Source organism: Macrobrachium rosenbergii, chromosome 4 (assembly GCF_040412425.1).
Source record: "Macrobrachium rosenbergii isolate ZJJX-2024 chromosome 4, ASM4041242v1, whole genome shotgun sequence".
Classification (NCBI taxonomy): domain Eukaryota; kingdom Metazoa; phylum Arthropoda; class Malacostraca; order Decapoda; family Palaemonidae; genus Macrobrachium; species Macrobrachium rosenbergii.
In genome coordinates, this window is record NC_089744.1 from 29,737,222 (window position 1) to 29,758,286 (window position 21,065).

The window sequence follows — 21,065 nt, forward strand, 5'->3', positions numbered from 1 at the left end:
CGACGGCTCCTCAAGTTTTCACACAAGTCCTTGCCCCTCTGGGGAATTGGCTTCACCTTCTGGGAATCAACATCAACTTATATCTAGATAATTGGCTTCCCTGCTCGTGAAAAGTGCGCAGAGGACTTGAGAAGAACTCTTCGCATGACACAGGAGTTAGGCATTCTCATAAACAAAAAGAAATCCCTTCTGACACCAACTCAGGAGATTCCTTATTTAGGGATGATACTGAACTCTCGGACTTTTCGGGCTTTTCTGTCGCCCAAAAGAGTCGAGAACTGCCTTCAGACTGTCAGTCAGTTCCTTGCTTTTCCTTCCTGCTCGGCAGTGCAGTGGATGAGTCTTCTGGGGACCCTCGCTTCAATAGAGCAGTTTGTGAAATTAGGCAGACTGCACATGAGACCCCTTCAGTTTTTCCTCAAAGCAAACTGGTGCAGAAAGACCCAACCAGACTCCCTCATCTTCCCGATTACGTCGGAAATCAAAGAGAAAGACTTCAGGAAGGGAAGTCTCTTCTCCCAGTGCACCCAGACCTTCTATTTTATTCAGATGCCTCTGACCTAGGCTGGGGCACCCTTCTGGACGGCTGGGAAGTCTCCGGAATATGGACTACGGTACAACATAATTCTCACATCAACATAAAGGAACTGAGAGTAATTCACCTGGGCCTTCAGTCCTTCTCGGATCTGGTCCGTGGCAAGAAGATTGTAGTACATGCAGACAACACCACGGCACTTGCTTACATTTGCAAATGGGGCATTCATTCCTTCTCTCTGTACGAGACGGCGAGGGATCTCCTTCTGTGGCTGGAGGAGAACCACGTCACTCTTGTCACCCGGTTCATTCGAGGGAGAATGAACATGATTGTGGACGAATTAAGCCGCCTCTGACAGGTCCTTCCAACCAAATGGACCTTAGACCTGATAGTATGTGACAACCTGTGGAAACCATGGGGCAAGCCCACAGTGGATCTTTTCGCAACGTTGAGAAACCACCATCTTCCCGTCCGTCTTTTGCCCTCCGGTCCCGGATCCTCAAGCATGGAGCACGGACGCCATGCTTTTGGACTGGACAGACTTAGATGTGTACGCCTTCCCTCCCTTCGGAATGATCAGGGAAGTAATCAACAAGCTGTCGACGCACCAGAACACCTTCATGACCCTAGTAGCCCCATGCTGGCCGAACAAGGAATGGTTTCCAGACATGATTCGATTCCTGGTAGATTATCCAAGACTCCTTCCACAAAAACGATCTCTGCACAGGCAACCCCACTTTCTCAGATTCCACCAAGGGTTATCCGCTCTGGCCCTGACAGGCTTCAGACTGTCAAGCGCCTCATCAGAGCAAAAGGTTTTTCGAGACAAGCTGCAGAGGCAATTGCAAGATGCAGACGAGCTTCTTCTACAAAGCTCTACCAACCAAAATGGGTAGTCTTCAGAAGGTGGTGCAGCCACCATAACATCTCTTTTTCTGAGACATCTGTAAGTCAAAATAGCCGACTTTTTGATATTCCTAAAGTCCGTGAGGAAGCTATCGACCTCTACCATCAAAGGGTATAGGCCGATGCTCAGCTCAGTCTTTAAGCACAGTGGAATGGATCTGTCTTCTAATCAAGATATCAGCAACTTGATCAAATCCTTTGATACGTCCAAGAAAGAAAGTTCTTCCAACGTCTCTTGGAACTTAGATGTTGTACTGAAGTGGCTTTTACGGCCTCAATTCGAACATCTTTGTTCTGTTTCCCTGAGGAATCTCATGGAAAAGACTCTCTTTTAGTGGCTCTCACTACTGCCAAACGTATTAGCGAGTTACAGTCAATATACAAAAAAATAGGTTTTGCACAAGAGGATGCAGTCTGCTCTCTTATCTTGGTTTTCTCACAAAGAACAAGGACCCTTCCAAACCCTGGCCTAGATCCTTCATCATCAAGAACCTTATGGATATGACCTGAGGAGGAAGAAAGACTCCTCTGTCCAGTGAGGTGTCTCAGGTACTATCTTCAGAGGACGGAAAAGATAGAGGACTTTCAAGCAACCTCTGATGCTCTGTAAGAAACCCAGTTTGCCCACTCTCCAAAATACCATATCCTTTTTCCCTGAGAGAGTTAATATTAGAAGCCCACTTTCAGATCCAGGTAGAAGCCTTTCCATTACTTAAATTTAAGGCTCACGAAATTAAGGCAGTCGCAACTTCCCTCTCTTTCAGACACAACTTGTCTCTTTCCATGATCCTACAGTTGACGCTCTGGAGATGCAAGTCCATATTCGCCTCACACTACCTCAAGGACATAGAAACCGTGTTTGAAATTGTAACACTTTAGGACCTTTATCCGTGGCTGGCGTGGTGCTGGGAGAGAAAGCATAGGGAAACTCTGTTCCTTTGGTATCCACTCGCCTTGCCTTAAGGTTTTGAGTTGATGGGAAGCCTGGGTGTACATTGTACCTGGAGTACCCACCAGTTTCATTTTTTTTATTGGTAATGGTTGGGTTATGGTTTTATTGTGTGGTGTAGGTGACAGTGTTGTCATTTTGTATTCTGGTCTTCGCCCAGGGCAAGGGCATCCTTTAAAACTTTGTCAGCATATGGTGTACTTCCTCCGCTGCAAAGTTCCCACTAATGTAGGGGCAACCCTTGGCTACACTGCCACGTCCACTACAAGTTGAGAGAAGCGCCGACCAGAGGCAGATAAGGAAACAACAAACATTTATTCAATGTTAGCAACTTTTGTATTTCAAATTCATTACTTACTTAATGCTTTGGAGTAGAATATGTCCATGCTCCTTCCCAATGCTTTGGAGTAGAATATGTCCATGCTCTTTCCCACCTCCTAACGATGTGGAATCAGCTGTGTAATTACTTGGTATGTTACTTATATAAAAATGACATTTTTATGATAAAATAAAGCTTTATATATATTCTATTTACCAAGTAATTACATGATCGGACCCACCCGCCCTCCCCCATGCATGGAAATTAGAGCATGAAACAAATTGAGCTCTCTGCTGGGTTGTTTCTTCGAGTCCCAGATGGTGGGCGGAACCTTGTCACCTACACACTAACGATAGTAGCGCCACCGCGCAAATTTTGAATTTTTAAGCTGCCGTAGGTTAGGGAACCAATAGCTATGTAATTACTTGGTATTGGTAAGTATAAATAAAACTTTATTTTATTATAAAAAGGTCACTTTTGCAGCTCAGGATGCACTTCCAGTATTTACACAAGCTATAACTGGAGTTAAGTTAGAGCAAATTATATATACTTTACATCCTGGAGAACAAGTAAAGATCTCGTGCACTTGATTGAAGGCTAATTTTATAACAAATCAGGCTTTGTATTTATCTTTTCAGATTGTCATAATAACAGTTATTGTCTTGGATAGCAACAGTGACAAGTTTTTCCCTGTCAGACACTAATGATAATGGTGCCATTAATACTAGTGAAGAAAAATTTGGTCTTGATGATGTTATGATGTCAGCTGCAGGGACAGTAATGATGATGCAAATAATGAAAATGATTGATAGTGATATACATGATGATAAGTGATGGCTATTTTACATAATGAAGTAGGGCAACCTTAGTCATTCCACAAATCATATGCTCATATAAATGTTGAAATATGTTTAGAGTACCAATGTAGCCATTGAAGGAAATGATAAAACAGCCAAAGCTGGGATCAGTATTATCCAGTCATTAATTTGTTAGTAACTAAAATCCAACATCTTAAGTAAATGGCAGACACTGTAGAATAATGAGTATCATAGCAACAAATTAAAACATTGAAAACATATCTTTGTGTTGTTGTTTGTTCTAAAATGAACACCACATTGATATAATATTATCTCATCTTCAAATTGGTTACCATCATTTGGACCCATAAACCAGTCCCTGACTGCATAGAAAGCAGAAAACACTTTTACTGTACATTCAGAACATATCTTAAATGTTGTCCAACTTTCAGATCAGCAAAATGTATCAACTATCGGAAACAAATAGTTGAAAGAAATTTTGTCAGAATCTTCAGCATTTTGAGCTATCCAATGTACACTATCAAATTTTTAGAGTTGCAGTATATTAAAGAAGATCCAACACAGTTCCTTTAGAAAAAATCTTTTGGGCCAGACTTGTGAGAGTCAAAAAAGTTAGCTTAGTATTCTGGTTATGCAGGCCTTAATGTTCCCGAGAGTTATGCTCTGCCAATGCAATTTCAAAAGCTTCATATTTCAGAAGTGTTGTTTAGTAAACACTGTGCAAGTCAGCTAAAATGATCTCACATTGATTACCTGTAACAGAAGAAAAGGTTTATGGTTCACCTTCGGATAAAGCAAGGTCAGACTTGTGAATGAAATTATTTTTTGCAGTCTCTTTATAAAAAACGTTGGTCATATGATTGCACATGTCCAAGTCAGGTGGCATCTTGGCTAGATAATCACTTCTGTTGAGAGGGTGGGTTTAAATTGATGCTGAAATTTCAGCACATTGCAGTCAACTCAAAAGTTTCAGCACAAGACCATGTATCATATCAATTGTTTTAAACTTCAATCAGTCAAAGATCACTTCCAAAATGTTTTCATCATAAGGGAACATCAGATAATTTAAATTTTTTCACTAAATGTGTTTGCATTTGCAAATGCACTGGTACTAATTCTTTGTCCTTGAAAGTAGAAGTGTTGTATATGTAAAATGAAAGCTAGCATGTTGAGGAACATGTTAACTTGCATTTTTTTTTAGAATTTTATCCTTGACCAAAGAACTTTTATCAGCAGATAACTTGAGACATTACTGTCGTGTGAAAAGGCTTAAGCTTCCCAAAGCAGTTGTGTAAAACATCAATTTTGTTTACCAGAGTCTTGCATTGTTATGATACAGACAAATATTTTGATACAAGTATATAATAATGTGCTAGAATATGTAGCTCTTCAGATGTTCCCCTTTTCCAGATTTACAAATAAGGTTGCCACGATATGAACCATCATTCACCTCGAAGAATATTGGTCTTTTGCCCCACTCTTCAGTCTGGGTTTTTGGCTTATTATTGCTCTATGGAATTTAAAGTAATATATCTGGAAATTAATTTCTGCCTCACGGCTGGTTTTTAGTAAACCATATGTAATCAGAAAAAATATATGTAGACTTTTGATGCTTGTATTTAAATTTGCTTGCACTGTCCTTACCTTTGTGTTTTAATTTTTGACAGGTACAAGCAGTGCAGGCACGTGCACTTTATAGTAAAGCAGAAGAGGAACTTTTAGGCACTATCAAATCAAACTCAAATCCAAGTTTGCAAACCTTTGAAACTCATCTTCGAGAAAATCCTCATGTGTTTTTTTCATCTCGCACACCCAAAGCACTGTTAACCCACTGGTTACTACTCAAACAATATCACCTTTTACCAGATCAGACTGTACCACCTCTCAGTAAGAGTGGACCAGTCAAGGATTTTTCAGAAGCTGAGCAACAGGTAATATACAGGAATTGTATGATTACAGTATTATCTATTGATTGTCATTTGTAGATTGCATCTATTTCCATGAAATGGAGACAGAATTTGAAATAGTTTGTATAATACACAGTCAGAGATGAGTACTAGAAACAAACCATCTTAGACTGTTTTTCTGGATATTTCATTTGTGGTACACAGTTACTATCTTGTTAAGCATTCTTCTGTTATTTTTTATATGGTATACCCATGTGCTTTTATCCCCATTGATAGAGTTTGAAAGTTTTGAAATTTCTGTACATTACATCTAGCAGGAAAGATGGATGTATCTACTGTACTATAATTTTGTCTACTTGTCTCTTTAAATCAAGTGTTTTATTTTGCAGGTTAACACATACATTCATAGTTATGTTACAAATGTATTGTTCAATATAAAAATTTATAAGAAACTATAATTTTATATAAGTAACTTACCAAATAATTACATAGCTATTAGTTTCTACTTTATGTGGTAGCTCAAAATTCAGAATTTGTTGTAGCGCTCTTTTGTTTTGGGTCTAGGTAGACTGCCCCGCCCACTTAGGGGAAGGATAGGTACAACAGAACTAAAGAGCTCAATTCGTTTCTGCCGATCAGGAACTAAACATTTGGTTATTGAGCAGCTCTGATTTTTTTTTTTTTTTTTCTCCACCAGATGGTTGCAGATTTTCTTCATTTGGTGAAGTACTCTGCTTTTTGGTAGTGTGTTACTGTTAGTTAGCTTAGTTAATTCAGGATTTCTAATTGTGACTTTCCTAACTTTGACTATTTTTGCTTGGACTAATCTTGTCAGATTCTAGCCTGTCTAGCGTCAGATACAGTAGTAAAGGCTGTAAGATTAGGTTAACTTCAGCTAAGTATGACAATCATACCGTATGTAGTTCGTGTAGAGAGCAGGTTTGCTCGCCGGAACTTTGCTGTGACGAATGTAATGACTGGGATAAGGGGAAGTGGAAGACTTTGCATGCACATTCAGAGAAATTGCAGCATGACAGACTAAGAAAGGCTACTGCTAGGGCTGAAGCGAAGGCTTTTGCTAGTCAGGTTTTGTCCCCGGGAGTTGATGTGGCTGAATTACATGTACCTTCAACACCTGTGACTGCCTTTTCCTCTATCTCAAGTCTTCCGACTTTATTCCTGTAGCTCCGATTCCTGGCTCCCATTCTTCTGAACCCAAAGCCATTGCCAGCCTAGAAGCACAAGTTGATGAGAAATTTGATTTGTTGGTGAACACAGTTTCCCAGATTGGGAACTCAGTGCATGTCCATATAGACAAATTTAAGTGTGTTGGTGCAGTGTTAGTGGAGGGGGTGGCTACTTGTCCCACCGATGCTCCTAGACCAAAGTCCCTACTAAACTCCCTTTGCTCACCTGGGAGGAAGCAAACTGGCAGTCCAAGGGAGGTCGGTGGGGTTTGCCCATGAGTAGTTGCTTCCTCATCTGAGCCTGTTGTCCACAAATCCCAGGACTCAGAGGACCGCTGTTGGAAAGGCGTCCGCTTGGACGTGTACACGTTATCTTCTAGTGACTCGGACTCCAATGGGGTCAAAAAGTGCAGTCGGCGCTTCGCTCAAGTGTTGAGACCATTGAAAAGGCCTGATGCCTCTGTGGAAGATGACTCTTCCCCTGGCTCGTAAGCAAGCGATGGAAAGGGTACGCAGCCCTCTTTCTTCTTGTAGCTTTTGGGAGTCCCCTCAAGCTCCTTGCTATCATTCAGTGTCCACCAAGCGCCATAAGTTGGCCAAGAAAGTGTTCGTTAGTCCTGTGTATGGGACATAAAGTGTCTGGCACCAAGAGTCTGAGAATTTAGTGTACGAGCGCCCAGGAGGTGATCTTTGTGTGTCTGAGCGCCCATCATTTGAACGATCAAAGTCTGAGCACCCTTAATATGATCGTCCAGTGTCCAAGCGCCCTTCATATGAGTGCCCATTGTCTGCACTTCCAGCTCATGGGTGCCCAATGCCCGAGCACCCCAAGGGTGATTGTGTGTTATATAAACGTTCAGTATATGGACATCAGATGTTTAAGCTTCCATTGTATGAGCGCCCAGTAGCCGAGTGCCCATTTTATGGGCGCCCAGTGTCCGAGCTTCAGGTATCCGACCCTTTAGTGTTTGTGAAGGGTGTAAATGTTAGTAAATGTGCTGGGTCTGATCGGTCCGTGAGTGGGCGCCCAGTGTCCAAGCGTCCAGTATCAGTGGGCGCTAATGTTGATGTTTGTCCACCTGCCAGTAACCATACGGCATCAAAGGTGGGACTCTCTCTACCTAGCATATCAAGTGCCAGTTCCCCTTTAGTTGAGGATCCAACTTTGGCTCTGGTGGCTTAGGTTCCCACAGACCCTCCGATGAAGGAGGAACCTGAGGATGAGGATACACCTATGTTGAACTATTTGGCTCTTTTGCGGTTCTTCCTGGTGTGTTATCCGGATTTCTTCTCTCCAGCTTGGTTGTTGGAGAAGAGGGATGTTGGACAAGCAGTCTCTTGTTCGCCTCCTCCTTGTCTGATACGACAGAAGTATGTCTTATGCCATTGGAGAAGCTCCTTCCTTGGGAGTTTCTGCCTCCTCCCAAGGGGACTTATCCATTCTCATCGATGCAACTTGTTGATCAGCCTTCTCTTCAGCTAGGATCCTTTTTACCACTTCAGAGTTAGATCATCTGCTGGAGGATATTTTTAAGGTCTTCGAGGTCCTGAGTTCCCTAGACTGGACCATAGAGCGTTGGCAAAAAAGATCGAGAACTGCTCATTGCTTCAGGAGAACTTTGCCGCAGATTGGTTGGGTGTTCTGGCCTGCACGGATAAAGCAGTGAGAGACAGCACCCATGAGTTGGCCACCATTTTTACGACTTGAATGCTTAAAAAGCATGTTTGTTCCAACACGATATACAAACCGTCGGTCCTTTACATTAGGAATTACTTTCAGCGTAGGCTGGAAACGGCCGTTAAACTCGAGCAAGGTGGTTAGGCAGTAACTACCACCAGGTAGGCGGGAATACCTGCCTGCCCGGGTGTAAATATTCCAGTTTGCTTTCGGCCATCATGCATTGGAGACATGGTTTCGGATCTCTCTGCCTGACTGTCATTAAGCTCTCATTATCCCGGTGGGGTCTTAATGTACTTTGTGTATATATTACGTGTGTTTGATATTTATTAATACAAACCCACGATTTGTGATAACCTTGCATAAGCCGTCGTTCCCCTGCGTCTGTGTCTTGGGTTTGACGGCCAAGGGTGTATTTAAGGAGCGTAACTGAGTGGTAATGCTTCTCTTCCAGTAGCCCTTTATTTAGATCCTGAAGGTGTTCCCCTGTACGTTCAGAGATATTAGATTGGGACGTAATATCTTCGTTCCCCCACATTGATCGGGACATCAAATTTCGCTTCCCATCATGGGCTCCCGCCCTCCATGTGCAAAGGGCATGACTACTTCCTTCCTACTTGTTCTGAGTGTTGTTTTTGCTGCCTGCACTTAGAGTTGTGGTGGAGAGGAGGGTGCGGGCATTGTCGGTATACGTTCCGCTTCCACAGCGCCCTTGGTGGCCTCCCCTCCGTCTTTCTCTCTCCCCGTAGGTTCTTCCTTATTTCTCCTTCGGTAGAGATTTCCCTCCTTCGCCCTCTTCGCTCGCTCATCAGGCAAAGACCGCGAGGGGGGGAGGGGGTCAGGCGACCTCTTCTAGGGTACCTCCTCTTGTTGTGTAGGGCAGTTCCCCTCGTAGTGAGAGGAGTCTCCCTCTACTAATCATCTTTGCTTTTTCTTTCAGATTGACAGTGAGCATCGTAGACGCAGCAGTAGTTGGCTGGATATCTCAGGGGATATCTTGCATGATGGAGTCCTGACATTCATTCATTGTCGCTTCGGGACCAACCACAGTACCTAGTTGGAATGACAGTTCCATGTTGGGATCGTTCCGACTCTGTTCCCGCCAACGTGGATCGATCGCTATCATTGCTGGCCTTCATGTATGCTGTGGCACTGCCTCTTGGCGTATCTGTGATCCATCTGCTCCTGCTAACTCGACAACAGTCTCTGGGTGGCTCTTCCTGGTCTCCTGCTGCAGCCGCCCTGATCAATCCTGTCACTGCTGGTGACTTTCATGTGACGTTCCTGGCTGTTGCTGTAGCTCCTGCCTTCCAAACCGCTTCCGTAGCTCCTGCATCGGCTGTCTTGATCGTGCCTGCTGCTTCTCCTGGTGGTCGTGCCCGGGCCGCTTCTGTTGGGTTCCTGCCTAGCTGCCCTGGAGGTTATGATGTCCGCCATCCTGTAGAAGTTGTCGGAGTGAAGGTGAAGGAAGTCGCCCTGCAGAAGCAATGTTCCTTGCCGTTGCGTTAGCTCCTGCCTTCTGAACCGCTGCCGTAGCTCCTGCATCGGCTGTCATGATCGTGCCTGCTGCTTCTCCTGGTGGTCGTGCCCGGAGCCACTTCCATTGTGTTCCTGCCTAGCTGGCCTGGAGGTTATGATGTCTGCCATCCTGTAGAAGTTGTCGGAGTGAAGGTGAAGGAAGTCGCCCTGTGGAAGCGACATTCCTGGCTGTTGCGGTAGCTCCTGCCTTCTGAACCGCTGCCATAGCGCCTGCATCGGCTGTCCTGATTATGCTTGCTGCTTCTGGTGGTCGTGTCCTGGGCCGCTTCCGTTGTTTTCCTGCCTAGCTGCCCTGAAGGTTACGATGTTTCATGTCCACCGTCCTGTAGATGTCTCAGTGAAGGTGAAGGAAGTCGCTCTGTGGAAGTAGCCGCCGTCTTCTTCATCTTATCTTCGATTTCGTCTTCTGCTGCGTCTTCCCTTCCTCTCCCAAGGTCCAAGGGGGTCCCGGGAATCAGACAGACCTCCATCGGCCGAAGGAGAGGAAGGCTGCTTCTTCCCCTTGATGCCCTTGGACGTCTAGGGACTGCCTCCTTCCGAGGAGGCAGTGGGTCTCTTGTTGGCTCTTCCCAACCTTCCGGTTAGGAAACCGATTCGCATACCCTTGGGTTCTGTGTTTTGGGAGCTATGGGCGCGCAGACCTTGGTTTGCGATCCTGTTCCCAGCCCTAGAGGTAAGACTTTGTCTTGAAGGTGTGTGACCGAGACGATTAGTACCTTCTCATTGCCATCCTGGGCTCAAGGCAGCCTTTGGCCTTCCAGGAATTCAGGATGAGTTTTGCGACACTCGGTGGTTCGTTGAACAACAAAACCACAGTAGTGGCATTTGTCGAAAAACAAGAGGGAATTGTTTTTTCCTCCTGTTTCATCTGTCGACATTTGCAGGTACTCGAGTGTTCTATAGCGCACTCGACATCTCAATTAGCCAGATGCATCCCTGGCGGGGATGTATTGGTAGGCAAGCTGGCCTCAGGTTTGAGTGATTGGGATGGAACGTGCTGCTCACTCGAAGATGCATGAAGAGACTGCTCGACTGAGAATCCCTACCGTCTTTCTGTTGCCTTCCTGCACAACAAGTCGGTTGTTTTTCTCGCTCCTTCATACCAGACCCAGGGGCCGCTACAGTGAGGCAAGTCTTTCTGGGAAACTTGATATCTGCATTTTTCTCTCTGTATTTTTCTGTTTCGCCAGGAGTTCTCAAGCATTGCTCACCCCCGAGTTACAGACAAATGCTGGAAGACTTCACCTCTCGCCCGACCTGATAGCCGAGGCATTGAGAAGAGTTCTGCTTGACCCAGCCTCTTGTAGCAGCTACACAAGAAGCGGTTCTTCGGGCAGTACATCCCGGTGTGTTCAGGACTGGGAGACCTTCCAGCTTCCCTTGCAAGCATAGGTTTTCTCGCCGAGCAGCAGCGGATATAGCTGGATATCTCTTGAAGTCCTCTGCAACACTCCCAGAGAATGGAGCCGTCTTCGCTGGTGGGTGTCGTTGACGGAACTTCTTCTCGGGTCAGAGTCTCTCTTCAAGTCTGGACTTCCTCGTCTTCTCCGCCGAGGGTTGCTTCTCTCTCTTTCATTTGTGAAGAATGTAGGTCCTTGCAACCTAGTCTTCTATCTGAAGTAGCCTTCTCCTCGGATGAGAAGCTTCTTTGGTCTTGCTGTCCCAGGGGAACTGTTCCCGGGTGGCATGTGATTTCGTTTAGGGTTCCTGTCCCATTCGCACGAGAGTCGTCTGATAGAGATGTGCCCTCTTAGGACCATCTCTCATCTTGCCCCTCTTCCTCCTCCTCCCCCATCCTTCTACTTCTCCTTCGGGATGAGAATAGGACTCGAACCAATCCAGTCGCTGATGCGGTAAGACTACACATTGAGCACTCGTTCTGTTTTTCTCCTAGAATCATAGAAGCAATTCTGCTCCTTCCTCTAGCAAGGAGAGGAAGGAGAGACTGGCAATAAGGAAAACCCTATCTCAGCTTTTCGTTACCACCTCCACTCTAAGATTCTTCCAGTTGCTGTCGTATGAGTTGAAAAAGGTCCTGTATTGACATTTGATCTTGTAGTTCCTACACTCCGATCAATATGTCAATCCTCCTCACTCTTTCGACCAAGAGGAGTAGCCCAGGGTGCAGAACTCCAGTCAGTTCAAGAGACTCGCTCAGATTCCTCCTTCCAACCAGTGAGTCTTCCTAATGTAATGGACCAACGGTTTGTATATCATGTCAGAACAAATTACAATTTTTGAAAGTAAATTGTATTTTTCCCAACTGTACAAACCCAAATTATGCCCACCTCATGCCACCCCTCAATCTGAACCTGGACTAAAAAGGCAAACTGGAATGTTTACATCCGGGCAGGCGGGGCTACCTGGCGGTAGTTACTGCCTAACCACCTTGCTCAAGAGTTTAATGGCCGTTTCAGTACACTGAAAGTAATTCCTAATGTAAAGGACCTCGGGTTTGTGTAGTTAGGAAAATACAATTTACTTTCAAAAATTATAATTTTGATGTCAGAAAAACCTATTTTTGGTAGTTGCTGTTGAGCCTTCAAAGAATTACCTTCCATGGTCTACCAGAGCTCAGTGGTGACCAAACTAATATCAAAGAATTCTCTTGTAGTTGGTCGGTTTGGCCAGGTATTTTGTCGTAATGATTAACATGATAAAACGTGATGGAGTATATAATGGACTCAGAGATAAGAGGGCACTTTCCCTTATCTTCATCGAAGCTGAACCCAGTTTTTCCAGTATCAAAAGAACCTGCAAGAAAGAGAAGTGACTATTGCGCACGCATATCCGCCCTCTTGTTTACAACCGGGCCGTTAAAGACCAAGGAGCCATTACTCTGTTGGTCAATGCAGGATGATCCCTTGCCCAAATCCCATGCCTTGTCATTAGGGAAGTAGGAGGGTTTTGAGGACTCGACAGCAACTACCAAAAATAGGTTTTTCCCATGTCAAAACCTGATTTTTTGATAGTGTAGTCGCTTGTTTCGTCCTCGAGCTTTACAAAGAAATTGACAGGTGACGAAAAAGGCTTAATCTCATAATTTTTAATCCCAACACCCCAAAGGAAAAAACATTTCTGGTCCGAGGTCAAGCCACAGATTTCAAGTCCCATTCTTTATTCCAAATACTCTTCAGGTTTTGGCACCAAGGAACAAGAAACTGTACATGAACTTATGTTTTAGGATGTAGTTCTACAGTGGCTTAACCAAAGCATGCTGGGTTTGGTTGTGATATTGTCATCCTTCTCCCAGCAATAGTTAGCACACTCACTGTCAATAAGACCCCTGGTTTTCTGCCATAGCACCTACGGGTTAAGACTAACCATGCCACCTACTGATACACAGTGCAGTCGAATTTGTTAGAGCACGTGGCAATAATTTAACTGATGACCACCCTGTACATATGGAGACTTCTTCGAAAGGGACATTTCTGGAGAAGGCCAACGACATACTTTCCTAACATTATGTGACCTAGGAAAGGAATGTGGGGTTGCCTTTTTAATAAGAAACACTACAATCATTCTCAGCCCTTGTAGGGAGAGTGGTTAGTTTGTGCTAGGATGTAGGAAAATAGGACCCCCTGGGATGTTTGCCGTGACTTCTAGGTAAACCTTAAGTGCTTGAACCGGGTATAATGTCTTGTCTGCTAAATTGAGTTTTCTTATAAGAATAAATTTCCCTTATAAAGGATCCTTATTCTTGGCCAGGAATGATGGGCCAGGGGACAATAATAACTGATGGTCAGGTGTTTGCGTGGTGCATGGTCCCCATCTAAGAAAGCCCAGTTTACTAATACGAGCTCCTGATGCTAATGCAATCAAGAAGCTTGCCTTTTGTAGCATGCACGTTGTGGTTGTATTGGGTCCACTGAATTGACAGGTTGATAGAAGTCTAAGCACTTTGTTCAGGGACCAAGTAATTGGAAGCCTTTCAGGAGTGGGCCTTTGTAGAGCAAAAAACTGCGGAAGGGAAGTGACAACTTCTATACTGGAGTCAATCCTGAATCCATAAAGCAAGGGTTCCATTAATGCAGCCTTGTATGCCATGACTGTTGTAACCGCAAGACATTTGTCTTCAAAAGGGTATATAAGAAAAATGAAAAGTATTTCTATAGAAATCTCAACGGGACTCTCAGTATGGATATAATCTAACCATATTTTCCATACGGACTGGTATTGCCGGATAGATGATGTCCATAATTTTTGCCCTAGGTACTTAGCGATGTTGGGTGAGTAATTTTCATGATAGATATTTTTTTTAAAAATCCATACGTGAAGGTCTCGGCTCGGAAAGGAGGATGCGTAAACGACTTTCCCTCCTACTGTCTGGGATAGAACAGCGGACAATAGTGGAATTGATCTTTTCATCCGTTGTTGAAGTAATAGGAACCAGTGCCTGTTTGGCCAATTTGGTTCTATCAGGTAAACTGTTCCTTTGAAGGTTAGAAGTTTGCCCAAAACCTTTGAAATCAGGGACAGTGGGGGAGAAAGATATTGTCCTCCCCTTGTCCCAGTCTTTAGGAAGGCATCTCTTGCTGTTGCTTGACTCTCCAGGTTCGGAGACATATATTAGGAGTTTGTGATTCTAGTATGTGGCGAAGAGGTCCACCTCCGGTTGTGGAAGCATGCTGGCTATTGTTTGAAAAGAGTGGTTGTCCAACATCCACTCTGTTGAGGCTGTCGTTTTCCTTGATAGAGATTATGCTATTACAATGAGACCCCATGTGAGGTGAATTGCAGACATGTGCCACTTCCTTGCTTGCACCATCCGAAGGATGTCTAGCATTACCGTACTGAGAGGAGGTGAATGTGATCCCGACCTCTTGATGTAGGATATTGTAGTTATGTTGTCTCTCTTCTGGAGGTTTGAGTTTTTTGAGAGACAAAAAGACAGCCATCAGCTCCAGGAAATTGATATGAGAATTCCTCAGAGTAGCTGATCATCCCTCTGCCACCTGACGATCCTCTCAATGTCCTCTCAACCTGTCAACAAGGCATCTGTGTGTATTGTCACTGATACAGATGGAGGAGTCAGGGTGACCTGTTTCACCAGAGATTCCTTCCGGGTCCAAGGCCGAAGTATCTCCCCAACTTTTTTAATCCTTTGATGAGGTCGGTCTCGCATCTTTTTTCATGCATGCGATAGCCAGAATTTGTTCACATTTTTAGTTGCAATCTAAGTATTGGATCTATTACTGATGCTAACTGCAGCAGGCCCATCATACGTTCTGATTGCCATCTGGGAACTCTGGGCTGTGCGAGGAACGTTTTGAGGACTTGCCTTATTCCGTTTTGAGTATGATGGGGAAAGACAACAGGCCGTGAAGAGGATACCAACACAGTCCCAGCCACTGAAAGTGTCTGCTGGGCAAGAGGTAGGAAGTTTTCAAATTTGTTATAAAACCTTTTGACTGTAGTCTGTTGACCATTGCTCTTAGGTTTTTCAAGCACTCTTTTCTTGTGCGTCCCCAGATCAACCAGTTGTCTAGGTAGGCTGTTAGTTGTATTCTTTTTTGTTTGAGTTCTCAAACAAATACCATTGCTAATTTTGTAAAATATTCCTTAGGCAATGTTTAGCTCAAAGGGCATGACTTTGAATCTGTACATATCTTTCCCTATCAGGAACGTTAGGAAGGGGCAGAAGGGAACGGCTGTAGGGATGTGCCAGTATGCATCTTTCAGATCTATAGAAACTAAGTTCCTTTTATAATGATTCAACATACTTAGTCAACAGTAATTATCTGAAACTTATGGCAAACAGTGTTTTTGTTCTGTGTTGATTGGTTGAGAATCACTCTTCTTTTGGAGGAATCCTTTTTGAGAACACAAAGAGATATACTTGTTGGTGAATATACTCTCACAAAGTGATCAAGTACCTGGTTATTACACAACTATTCACAAAATCCAAAAATTTACTTCACCTTAGCCAGATACCTGAACTCTCATAACAATAAAATTATGACTGAACACGCTAAAGGTAACAGTGATCCCTTAAAACTTGTTTATCACTTGAAAAAATCAATCTAAGTTTATCAAGTTATGAGTGAAGTAGTAACTGTTAAGCAAGAAATATACTAGAAGGAAAGGGCATCACTCCATCAAACAACTATAATTGTTCCCCTGGTCTTAGTTCACTTAAAAAAAAACTCTGAAGGAGAACAGTACATGTTTATCACTTACCTTGTACCTTGTGCATACACAAATAACCCTGTTCACTGGTGGTCGGAAATGAAACACTGTGCTTTTAAAACTTCAAATACAAAAATTTATATTGCAGTGCACTCCCTGAACACCTGAATTAGCGCTGGTCACCCACCAGCCCGAACTACATCCCCATAGCTTTTACTCACTAAGTGGGTAATTAACCCTTAAACGCCGAGCCTCTATTTACAAAAGTGTCTGTCGTATGCCGGCGGCGTTCAGAAGTTAGCGCCGAAGTGGAAAAAAAGTTTTTTTCAAAAAATCACAGCACGCTTAGTTTTTAGTTTTTAAGTTCATTTTAAGAGTTCATTTTTGGCTCCTTTTTTTGTCATTGCCTGAAGTTTAGTATGCAACCATCAGAAATGAAAAAAAATATTATTATATATAAATATGACAGCGCAAAAAAAAAATTTCATATATAATTGTATACAAATCGTGCTGTGAGCAAAACGGTTAAAGCTAGAGTTATTTTTTTATTTTTTTTTTTCGTTGTATTGTAAACTAAATTGCGATGATTTTGGTATATAACAAATTGTAAAATGATCAAAGCAACACAGAGAAAATATTATCACAAAATGATGCATGAATTCGTAACACGCGGACGTAAAAACAAGTTTTTTCTAAAATTCACCATAAATCAAAATATTGTGCTAGAGACTTCCCGTTTGTTGCAAAATGAAGGTAATTGATTGAATATTACTAGACTGTAAGTGTTTTAGCTTACAATTGCAGTTTTCAACCATTTCGGTCGAGTTAAAGTTGACCGAAGGTCGAATTTTTTCTATTTATCGTGATTGATATGAAAATATTTCAAAACTGATAAAAGCTACAACCATGAGTTATTTTTTGTTGTATTCTACATGATATTGCACACATTTTCATGTATAACATTTTATGTAAGGCCTAATGTAAACTAATATAAAACGGTGCAGAAATTACGACAAGGTGACTAAAGAAATTCGGAGATTTTCAGCAGAGTTACCGCGCACGGAGGGAAGGAAGAAGTTTTTTCAAAAATTCACCATAAATCGAAATATTGTGCTAGAGACTTCAAATTTGTTACAAAATGAAGGTAAATGATTGAATGTTGCTAGAATGTAAGAGTTTTAGCTTGCAGTTGCATTTTTCGACCATTTCGGTCGAGTCAAAGTTGACCTTAGGTTTAAATTTTGGCACTTATCGTGATTTATATGAAAATATTTCAAAACTGGTAAAAGCTACAACCATGAGTTATTTTTTGTTGTATTCTACATGAAATTGTGCACATTCTCATGTATAACACTTTATGTAACGCCTAATATAAAACGGTGCAAAAATTACGACAAAGTGACAAAAGAATTTCTGAGATGTGTTGCTGAAGCTCTGTAGTGCGAGAAGAAAGAAATTCGCGCATGCGCGGCTGGGTAACGCTTGTAAACAAAACAACAGCGTGATCCGTGAACTCCCAGTATCCCTCAAGGTGCGTGATTTAAAATCTTTCGCAAACTAGGCCTATAACTATTTTTCCACGAATATTTAAAAAAACTTTTTGTAGTCGATGTACCGTACGTCCACTCGGCACCCAACAGACAATTTTAGTCGACGTACGATACGTCCAGTCGGCATTTAAGGATTAACTGTCAGCGTTACCAACACTTACAGGAAAATCTTGTTAAATGAGTTACCTGAAGAACCGTTGGCAACGCTACTTCAAGTCCCGGCCGAGTGAGGCCGAGATCCCCAATTGCTTTTCGTTCGCCACAGTGTGTGGGTGTGTCCCACATCAGGCAAACTTTTGGTCATTTAGCCCGACCCCCATTTAAAGAATTTGGATATCAGATTACGATTTGGACTGTTTTCAACGCATTTTCTCCTGGATGGATACTTTATTGATTGGATTTGGAACTTCTATCCCAGTTTTGACTTTGGGATCGGTACTTTGGACTCGATTAGGTAAGTCAAACAAGAAGATGTCACCGTCTGCTAGCGCCGATACTTCCACTTCGTTTACATCTTCGACAACGGAGCCTTCTACTGCTGGAGATGCTGACTTCTTAGAAGGTTCTTGCTTAACCTATTCTAGGATTATTTAAAACTTAAGGATATAAACTATAAAGAAAATAATCCTCTTATAATCTGGTTTTCTGTGGCCAAGACTACCCTTTTATCTGATATTCGGCCATCGCTGTTTTAGGTAAATAGGATATTCCTTAAAAAGGGGTTCCTACTTAATCTGTTAGGTTACTGCCTCTTCTAGGTTTATATCACCTTTAAGGATATAGGCTACACAAGATCCCTACTAGTATGTAGCCTCACAGACATGCTACAGAGTCATAAAAAAGTAGGTTATTTTATTGAGTGTAGGATACTGTTTATATATAATCATAGGCTTATTTGTTCTTTCTTAACCTAGTATAGGGTATTGCCTAATCCAGATTATTATAGATCACTTTTAAATGTATAGGCTAGGCTATATAAAAACAGAAAACTTACTATGTAACCTTATAGGTAAGTCTACTATTTTTTGTCTAACCGAGGTTGTTGTTTATATCCAATCCTAGGCTATTTGGTCTACTATATAAAACAATAACTCACTAATGTGTAACCTTAAAGCCAGGCCATAACTTACTCTGATCTACGCTACTGCCTAATCTGGATTTAATTCACACTTGAGGGTATGGGTTACATAAAACACAATTAGCTTACCTTTGTATATAGCCTAAATGATAGGTTACCATCTCATCCAGCACAGATTACTATTTCATTTAGTCCCAGGTTAGATGGTCTAGGCTAACAGTTTATCCAAAAATGGGATGTTTCATAAAAAGTTACCACTTAACTTGATATAAAGTAATGCCTAGGCTAGTCCTGGATTATTTAGCTCATGCTTAAGTGCACAGGCTTATATAAAAGGAAAAAATTTATACTAATACGTAGCCTTATTGTTAGGCTATCAATTTATTTTGCCCAGATATTGTTATTATCTAATCCTAGGGTCCTGGGTCAAAGGTAGGCCACTTAAGGATATGTAATCCAAGGACATAGGCTACAGACAACATCCACTATTAACTTAGTCTAAATTGTCCTCACTTACTGCTTAGATTATTGTAGACGTCGTATAATCTTAAAGGATTTTCTATATTAATGGAAAGTTGTGGAACACTTCTTTTAGTTAAAACATTTAGTTGGAATTTGAAAGAATTTTCACTTTATGAAACTAGGTAGCAATAAACGCTTTACGAAACTAGGTAGGCTAGCAATCAACGAGTGGGGTCCCGGCTCTCATGACAAAATTATCAATTTCAAAAGTTTAAAACTAAAACTTTTTGTAGAACTTAATATTAAGCACTTATCTTGCTATTTTTGATGTTTCCATGATCCTCGATAATGAAAACGGAGAAAAAGTCAAATTTTTTTTGGAGCGCTGGCAACGATGTGAATAGTTTGCTATACAGTGAACCCCCCCTCCCCCCCGTATCCGCGGTCTCAAGATTCACAGACTCACCTATTTGCAGATTTCTCTGTGGAACATATATACGCATTATTTGCTGAAAATCCGCCCATTCACGGTATTTTTCACTGAGAAATATTCACTAATTACTGTATTTTCATCTCATTTTCATAACTAAATGCACTTTTTGTGATAAAACTATTAAAATACTTAGTAAGTACTCGAGTTACGGTATTTAACCTTATGATAATTTGATTTTGCAATGGGGTAAGCAATTAATACCGATACGACAATATTTATAAAATATTTTAAAATTCACGAGGGCGCAGGCAGCAGCATACAGGCAGTGAGAGAGATCAAATTACAATATACCAGCTTCTTTTCCTCCAACTCTTTATCCCATCTAGTTAAAAAAGTAACTGAGAATGATAAAAGTATTGTTAGTGATGTTATACTCTTGCATAAATGTGTACAGCCATAAACAACCGACCGAGAAACTGTTGTTTTGTTTATCACCAAATCGGATAACAACAGACCTTTTGCTTGTATTTCAACCATCGTACGGTAATACACAATTACTGTAGGTTATAGTAGAAGTGATGTTTATTAGAATAGGAGTGATATATTTTTACATTATACCCTTATTCGGTATGGATAAAAGATCGGCAAGGAAGTGTACTGCTAAATTTAAGCTGGAAGTTGTAGCTGAAGCTGAGAAAACAAGTTCAAGCTGCTAATGACTAAATTATCATGCATCGGCAACATGTATGAAACTCGACCGTAATTAAAATTGGAGAGAAAGTATGTTAATCAACACTACTGGGCATGAAAGAATGCATTACTGCTATTTTTACGCTGATAAACAATAAATACATAAAGCTCTTATGATGAAATCAAGTGAAAATAACAAACAGAATCTTGATTTTTTTTACACAAAATAAACGCCTCCAAACGGCCAACATCATCTCTTAACAAAAAAAAAAAATAGCTAAATTAATTTCACAACGAGAAGTACAGTATTTAAGTTATATTTAGAAGGAAGAAAAGCACTCTAAACTGAGTTAAACACGGTGAAATAAACGATTTCCAAACCAAAACATTGACGGCTATGACCGCAATAGATAATACAAAAGCAATATAAGAATATATATACAATATTATTGGGTACAGTGAATTAAGGCATAACATTTTAAAAGATGCATATTCGTTATGATGTTTGTATAATAAGATATGTGAATATAGAGTATAGCACAATGTAGGCTAGGCTACCGTATATGTATACGATATACTATAGTGTAGGCTAAGCTAATTTTGTTTGTTATATTTCTCTTTGTATTGAATTATCATAAATCACTGCATGAACCTCCAGAATTAGCTGATATTAATAATTACTATACTGTGTATGTATAGGGTATGCTTTATAGTGTAGGCTAGGTTACCATATATGTATACGTGGTACTGAATACCCTAATGTAGGCTAGGCTATATTCGAGATACGTTTTTCCCAACAAACGATGGGTATTTTTGGAACCTAACCCCATTGTAAGTAGGATAATACCTGTATAAGCATTTTTAGTTATTTTTTTGTGTCCCTGA

The 21,065-nt window shown here is 41.7% G+C and overlaps 1 protein-coding gene across 5 annotated transcripts in view; it reads left to right on the top strand.

Annotated features, from left to right (window-relative positions):
- The window catches only part of Rcd5 (microspherule protein Rcd5), a 70,413-nt gene that overhangs the window by 26,825 nt on the left and 22,523 nt on the right, over positions 1-21,065 (top strand). For all 5 annotated transcript variants that reach the window (XM_067092330.1, XM_067092317.1, XM_067092311.1 and 2 more), the window contains exon 3: positions 5,195-5,458. In XM_067092330.1, the coding sequence (XP_066948431.1) occupies positions 5,195-5,458 (264 nt within the window). The remainder of the gene's footprint in view (positions 1-5,194; positions 5,459-21,065) is intronic.